The 7,847-nt window shown below is 41.5% G+C and overlaps 2 protein-coding genes across 3 annotated transcripts in view; one reads left to right on the top strand and one right to left on the bottom strand.

Moving 5' to 3' along the window:
• Window positions 1-597, bottom strand: part of LOC107693604 (lysine-specific demethylase 5A-like) — a 23,897-nt gene extending 23,300 nt beyond the window's left edge. The window contains exon 1 of the mRNA XM_016493055.1: window positions 100-597. Coding sequence (XP_016348541.1) covers window positions 100-246 — 147 coding nt within the window. The 5' untranslated portion in view covers window positions 247-597. The remainder of the gene's footprint in view (window positions 1-99) is intronic.
• A 4,226-nt stretch (window positions 598-4,823) lies between these two features.
• LOC107693605 (uncharacterized) overlaps window positions 4,824-7,847 on the top strand; it is a 12,092-nt gene continuing 9,068 nt past the window's right edge. The window contains exons 1-2 of one of the 2 annotated variants that reach the window (XM_016493056.1): window positions 4,824-4,947; window positions 5,351-5,485. In XM_016493056.1, coding sequence (XP_016348542.1) covers window positions 5,401-5,485 — 85 coding nt within the window. In that variant the 5' untranslated portion in view covers window positions 4,824-4,947; window positions 5,351-5,400. Of the gene's footprint in view, window positions 5,057-5,350; window positions 5,486-7,847 lie in introns of both variants that reach the window. The other variant, XM_016493057.1, reaches the window with a different exon arrangement.

Here is a 7,847-nt window from a genome sequence, read left to right as displayed (position 1 = left end):
TTTACTGTGGTGTACTATGGTAAATCAATGTTACGGTACCGGCGGCGGTGGGCCTGGTGTTTTACTGTGGTGTACTATGGTAAATCAATGTTACGGTACCTGCGGAGGTCGGATCTTGCAGATGCCCGTGTTCTCGGCGATCTCTCGGATCCTGCGGATGAAGCTGAACGGGTCGCTGAAGTCCTGCCAGCTGGGCTCGAACACCGGACACTCCGGCGGAGCCTGGAACTCGCGGAAGAGCGCCATGAGTGACCGCTGCACCACGGGCCGAGCGTCAGATCATGATCACGGGTCGAATCCTGTCTGCGTCCGTCAGCGGCTCATTGCTCGGGACACAAACACGAGCGCGATCAGATGCTTGTGTATTACGCGAACAAAAGCTGCCGCCGCTTCCGGTCACTTCCTCTCACTTCCGCGCTCGTTTCTCTGCATTCCACGCCTCAGTCGCCTTCAGCGATCATATCCGTCAGTAATCCGAGGAATCCAGCGGGTTTAGTCCTGTAATAATCAGACTGATGCTCAAACAAACGCTGATAGCATCTTCCACTAGCCTACGCGCAAATGTTTCCGGAAGTGTTAACTTTCATCTTCCGCCGTACTTCCGCTGTTCTTCTTCTTCTAGTGTTCTAGCGGTTACAACCCAACGTTAAGGTGCATACTGCCACCTACTATATTGGAGTGTATAACATCATGACGTCATTGTGATCTTAAATTCTTCTAATTAAGCCACTGTCTCGCAAACAAATGCATTATTGCTCCGGTAACTTCAGCTGTAACTTCATGTCCCATTCCCTTCCAACTTTTATAATGATTTGTTTAAGTTTTTCTCTTTCTTCTCTGAATTGCTTGCATTTAATTAATATGTGCTCTACATTTTCTTTGCAATTACAAACCTCACATTTGTCTGTTTACTTTATTCATAAGAAGTAATGTATTGTTAAGTCTTGTATATATCTGATGTTCTCCGTGAGCATCGTTCTAAGCTCAGAGCTGCAGAAAGAGTATGGCGTAAATCACTAAATCCTACTGAGCTTAATGTATATCAGTCGCTCTTCTCTTCATTCTCTGCTAATGCCTCCACTGCTTATTAATGGAGAAATAGTGATGTTGTGTAAAAAGTCATTTTACAGGAGAAATGCGAGAGATTGCATGTGCATTATATATGAGTAGTGTTCACATTTTAAAAAGTAATAGTCATTTAGATGTAACTTGCAGGCAAGAACCATCTCTCTGATCAGGATCGCAGTGAACGTCTTGGCCTGCGTCGTACATGATAGAGACAGACATACGTACGCTCAGGACAGTGTCTTGTATAAGACTAACACAGCAGATCGAAGCTATGTTGAGAAAATCTGGCTGGTGATGAAAGAGGTAGGGTTACAGCAGTGTCCATGGAAATGCTCGATTGTGTCACAGTGATTGTTATGCATTCAGGTGCACTGACTGTAAAGGGAGCTTAGAAAGGCATTTTTCAAATTAAATTAAGTGATTGACAAGAGCCAGACTGTGCATCCAGTGCTTGAAGATGGATGTGGAGGCAAATGGAGTGATCTACGAGAGAAATTAAAAATCCTGCTGGATCTGTCTTACCTATGCACGGATCTTGAGTTGCTGTGAAATGCGACTGCAGTCATCGATGGATTGCAGGAGAGATGAAATGCTCTCAAAGGAAGATGCTCTACCTCTTCTAAGCAAGAAAGATGATGTGAAGCTGAAACTTCGTGCGCTCCCAACCCAGAAGAGAAAAGGAAAGTTGAGAAGCAAAAGAAGAAAAATTGAGAAAAGAAACAGTGGTAAGATCATTAAGGGTAGAATTGCTGTCTGCATCCAATTTAAAAGACGTCGTTTAATGCATCTTATTTTATGTAACAGGTGACACGGTCGACCAGTCTGGTTCTTTGAAAGAAAACTCGCTGACAGACTGTGCTACAATAGTTCTGCCAGGTGAGTAGCAGGTAAATGTTATAAACTCATTATACTGTAACTAGGGGAAGTTAACTAATTGAGGTGTTATTGCATGTGAAATGTAAACTGTGGTATTATTTGACAGAGACTGAGACAACAAGCGTGAGAAAGTTAGATTGTCTGTCTGTGGACTGGTTAAATGATGAGGTAGAATTAGGTGTCACGACAGGTTCAGTGTTTTATACACTTAGTCAAATCTTCAAAGCTAAGATTCTTTCTTGTTTGTCACGGGTGATAAATGCATATTTGGACACTTTGAAGCTCGAAAACAGATTTGACTCCTGGATGTTTGAAAAGGTGATTATGACAAGCGTAAATCTTACAATCTTTATATTTGTCAGTATATTGTGTCTTTTTCTTGATGTCTTTTATTTTAAGGTGGCGTTCTCTCAAATGAGAAGGATTTTCCTTCCAATCCGTGTGAGAGGCAATCACTTCTGGTAGCAGATGCTCCAAAGATGCAAGTGTCCATAACACACTCACTTTCAGGAAGTAATGATATCTACATAGATATGAATCCTCATAAACTCTTTTGTATGTAGTATCATACTGTACATATTTCACTTCAACAGAATTAGATTTTGCCCATTTATCAGCCATCATATTGTTATTTAGATGTTATCTCAAAGGGATAGTTCACCCAAAAATGAAATTCTGTCGTTAATTCCTCCCCCTCATGTCGTTCTAAACCCGTAAGACCTTCGTTCATCTTCAGAGCACAAATTAAGATATTTTTTGATGAAATCCAAGAGCTTTCTGACCCTGCATAGACAGCAAGGGTCCCACCACGGTCAAGGCCCAGAAACCTAATAAGGACATTGTTTAAATAGCTATGAGAATACTTTTTGTGTGCAAAGAAAACAAAAATAAGACTGCATGGCCACAACTTGTGTCTTTGTGTAACATTTTAGGGCTTTTCACACTGTTATTAACCCTGGGTTACTGCTGTTTTAAACCCCGGGTAAAGCAACAGTTTACACGTGCAGTTTAGAAGCAGTGTTAGCACCACTTGTTCCCCCGGGTTATGAACCCTGCCCTGGGTCAGCATTAGCACTGCTTTTATGCTGTTAACTACTACTGTAGATGCATATTCACATCTGTTGGACAGTCACAGAAACAGCACGGAGTGTATAAACAGTATCTTCTGCAGCAACATATTGAGTAATGATGGAAAACACATGAATTGGAGTTAAGAAGAGGCCATTTCATTTTCAACTTTATTTTCCAAGAAAAGTCCATTCAGGAGAAACGGTCTGGTAAGGTCTGCAGTCTATGATACGAGGTTGTTATGTAAACAGGTCCTGTGCTGCGCTCATCCAGTCATGTGTTTGGCTTGAAGCGACGCTGTGCAGACCGGCCAGTTTGTGACATCAAAGACAGCTGTAGAGAGCAGACGGTTCTGTGTGCTTCGAATCGCTCTCACGGTACTTTGATGTCACAAACTGACCAGTCTGCACAGCGCCACTTCAGACCGAACACAACTAATGTTAATCTGGGCTTTATAAATGAATGCCCAGGATGAGTGGTTAACCCTGGATAAAGTATGAGCCGTGGGAAATAAGAAAACCCAGGATTCCCTTTAGCCAGGGTTTAGAATGACCCAGGTTTCACTATTTCATATGTGAAAAGCCCTTTTTCTTTTTAATAAATAAATGGACATCTTTTATGTGGCATTAATTATTTTTAATGTATCTGTCCAGAATGCTCTTGCCCTAACCAGAACCATCAAGCTGTAAAGTATTTCTCCTGTGCTTTGGTTAAGACACCAGTGAGTGCAAGTTTCACATTTTGGTGAAAAATTAATAAATGCCTCTTTAAGGGAACATACTTGATTTTGAGTGGTTTCTATTTTAAACAAAACTGCTTTCTTAAGCTTCTCAAAAAGGTTGATAAAACACAAAAGATTTGTACAGTGCAGATCAAGATTAGAGAACAACCTACAATTTCCAGAACTTCAAGATCACTGCTTAGTCCTATTTGAAGTTATCCTAACAGGGGTAGAAGAGCAGTTTTTAAGCATATTTAATAAATTAATAGTATTCTGAAGCACAGTATAAAAAGCTTATATGAGATATTTGAGAAATAACTGATCAAAATGAGAGAACACCCATAGTTATCTGTGTTAATCTGGCACCTGGTGCTAATGTCTTTATTTATATGACAAACCCTATTAAACTGGCAGCATTCCTCTAATTTTCACTGAGATTGCAAGACGGCGGGCCGCTGGAGAGTGACTGAAACCCTGCGACAGATGAAAGCTAAAGGGATGAACCTTTCAGCCACTGCAAGAGAAGCTGGTCGTTCCAAATCTGTGATTTCTCAAATATTGTAGGTTCAAGTCCCCCAAAAAGGCTTGTGGTCCACGTCCAGCTGGAATTGCTGGCCAGTTCAGCGCTGAACAGGGTACGGATCTGTCTCAGTCGGACTGAAAGCGCACTCTGCAGTGACCAAGCCTCTCAGCAGCAGAACGAATCAAAAGGCTAGACTCAGCTGTGCTGAGGAGCATGTTGTGTGGAGAGAGGAGAACTGCTCCAAAGTGCACTTTACTGATGAGAGCAAGTTTAGTTTATTTGGGTCAGATGGGAAATATTTTGTTCTGAAGCCCGAGTGCGTAAAGAAGTCATTAACAGGTGGAGGAAGAAGTGTCGTGGTTTGGGGATGTTGTGTGCAGCAGGAGCTGGGCCTCTTATTCAGACACATGTTTATTGTGAGTGAGAGTGTGTGTGAGAGAGAGAGAGACCAACAGTGATATGAAATATATTCCCAATTATCAAGGTGTCACGTGAGTTTTTCTTCCCCCACTGTGTAATGCTAGACGTGATAAGATCTCCGCAGGTCGTGTAAACTGCGCATGCTCCTTGACCTTGCGCTCAAACCACGCCCGCGGGAAGTCGTCAGCCGTTTTAATGCGCGAACGGGACTTTTATTTTGGTGTGGTGTTGTGACGTCACGCCTGCGCTGTAGTGATTCGGCGGAAGAAAGGTTTGTGGAGAAAGTGTTTAAATCGATATAAACAGGCGATGTAAATGAAATGATTATTCTTGACTGCAGCATCGTAATGCTTTATCTACCGCTAATGCACGTTATTTATGTGAGTAACGGAAAAGAACAGCGCGGCTCCTTTCTCTCTCTGTGTTGTGAATCAGTTCATCACAAACACGCATTCAGCGACTCCGAGTCAATTGAGTCAAAACGATTCTGTGTTCGGAGTCGCTCGAGGCACCAGACAAACTCAACAAAGCAATGAAAAACACGTTTTGTGAGATGAAAGCACAACTTTTACAAACCAGCCGTGAACATGCAGTCTATTAACTATATTCTCCCGATCACCTCACTCAGAGATGTAGTTTGGGTTTATGAGTCTGAATGATTCTCTCTCAAACAGGACAAGCTCAGAGGAACTCCTGCTGACATCTGCAGGACACACTGGTAAAGATGATGTTTATTAAAGAGGAGAGTATAGACTTCAGGATTGAAGAAGTGTTCAGTCTGAAACATGAAGATACGGAGGAACTAACAGGTTGGTTTCTTTCTCAAAGCTGAACTCACTCATGTCTAGCTCTACAGAAATGAGGGATGTTTCTGAAGAATCTCATGTGATTGTAGTAATTAGAGTAATGTAGTAATCACACGTTTACAGACCTGTTGAGATCACAAATACTGATGCTGGAACTGAGATGACCCTACTTAAAGTTTTCATTCATTATTTTGGTTCTTATTACGCATTAAATTAAGACAAATCATATGAAAGTGGCATAAACTAAATTGTTACAAAATTTTGTGTGGCATCCCAGCTAACAGAACGTTCCCAGTTTTTGGTTCCTGTTCGGTTCTTTTTATGGGAAGCAAGTGCTAATATTATAAACACGAGAAGTGCCTGTTATACAAGGTTTCAGTCATCGTTCTAGTAGTAAAAGCTAGGAAGGGATAAAGATAGTAAGGATTGCACACGCACTGGCCGAGCTCGACGGTGGGGTTATCATTTGGCGCTTTTCCACTGCGTGGTACGACTCGGTACGGCTCAGTACGGCACGGGTGAACCGTACCGAGCCGTACCATGCAGTGGAAAAGCGCCAATTGATAGTTCAGTGGGATGGTAAACTGGTGCTGTACTGATGGGGTGGCTGGGAAGATGAGAAGCTCTGTCTTTGCCAGGTTGGGTTGCAGGTGATGTTCCTTCATCCGTGCTGAGATGTGCGTCAGACTAGCGCTGCACGATTAATGAATGTGATTGTCAAGCGCATCTCGTCAGTAAAGCGGTTCTGTGATTAGTAGTAAATCTCCATCACCTGCTTTCAGACGGAGCGGCATTTACTACACAGAGCCGTAGTTCTCTGACAAGCTACGCAAAATCACATTCATAATCACAGACAATATAATCGTACGATTATGAAATTGAAGAAATCATTCACGATAGGGATGTCAACGATTAATCGATGATCGATTAATTGTCGATAAGAGATGCATCGATTAAAGCTATCGATGGTCGATTACGCTGTTTAATTTTGGGCTGCATGTGGCTCATGCGCAAAACACGTGCGAGCGGCTGTGAGTGACAGTGACGGTATATAAACGCATCTTTAGCGTTTAGAAATGAAAGTAACTAACCCAGATAATTCTTTCATATCGGGCTCTGCGCTTTGCAGGGCTGCGGGACACAGGACAGATAGGCTATTCATTCCTACAACTTGTTAATTCGTTCCTACGACTTGTTAATTTGTGGCCACTGTCCATGTTTCATTAATTTTGTTCCTTAACAGATAATTCTTTCATATCGGGCTCTGCGCTTTGCAGGGCTGTGGGACACAGGACCGATAGGTTATTCATTCCTTCAACTTGTTTATTCGTTCCTACGACTTATTAATTTGTGGCCACGGTCCATGTTTCATTAATTTTGCTCCTTAAATAACCCATGATTTAACTAAAATGAGGGAACAAATTAATAAATCGAACAAATTCTTAATTCATGGCCATGAAATCTTTCATTTCTCTTAGATGCAAAAACAGCGATAAAAAGTGAATGACAATAATATAAACCTGCGAAATTAGAGGGTTAGACGGTGAGGATTTAGGAAAAGAAACAATGCCTAAATATTATTGAATTTGTGGAAATTCGTGACCAACCGGCAAACCAGAACAAAGTCTCGTGAATGTTGGCTATATGGGCTCGAACGGCATCCAAAAGCATGGTCGCGATGTAACATTTTCCAGCTAACCAATTATTCCTCTAATAAACAAAGCTTTTATACCACACTTGTCATAATCAGAGCTTATACTTTGTAAATAAATAATTGCTGGATTCAAAACAGCAATTAAAAGGCGCTGTGACCGACACGGACTACACGTTTCCCCGGAGCATTCAATGATGTCACTAAACGCTGATGCCACAACAAAGAGCATCGTTCACTTTTTTTTAATAGGCCTAAAATAAAAATAACAATTTGTTTTCATTAAAAAAAATTATATGTGAAATATATCTGACTTAAGCTAACAGATTTAAAACAGAAGTGTGGCGCGGCGCTCCATAAACAAGTTCACGGAAAGGAAAGGATGACAACGCGAATTCTGTTTGTTTGCTTTATTTAGCAAAAGCACAAATCTTCTGTTTTTATTGTGAGTGTGCAAAAACTTTTGCGGATTATATCTTACTCCAAAAATTGAGTTTTTTATGTTTCAGCTGTTCGATCGCGCCAGCGCCTCACGCACACACATAGCCTACATAATTACAAACGTTGCAGCCTGTTCATTATCAGAATAAAATACAGTCAGTCAACCAAACATATAGATACACTGGTTAATTTAAATAGTGCGTACTGCGTAGTACAATCCGTGCCGTTCAGCCTGAGCTCGGGCCAAACACACATTTGCTCATGTGACGAGGA

The sequence above is a fragment of the Sinocyclocheilus anshuiensis genome, unplaced genomic scaffold, assembly GCF_001515605.1.
Source record: "Sinocyclocheilus anshuiensis isolate Anshui unplaced genomic scaffold, SAMN03320099.WGS_v1.1 scaffold1942, whole genome shotgun sequence".
NCBI lineage: Eukaryota > Metazoa > Chordata > Actinopteri > Cypriniformes > Cyprinidae > Sinocyclocheilus > Sinocyclocheilus anshuiensis.
This window is presented reverse-complemented; position numbering and strand designations above follow the sequence as displayed.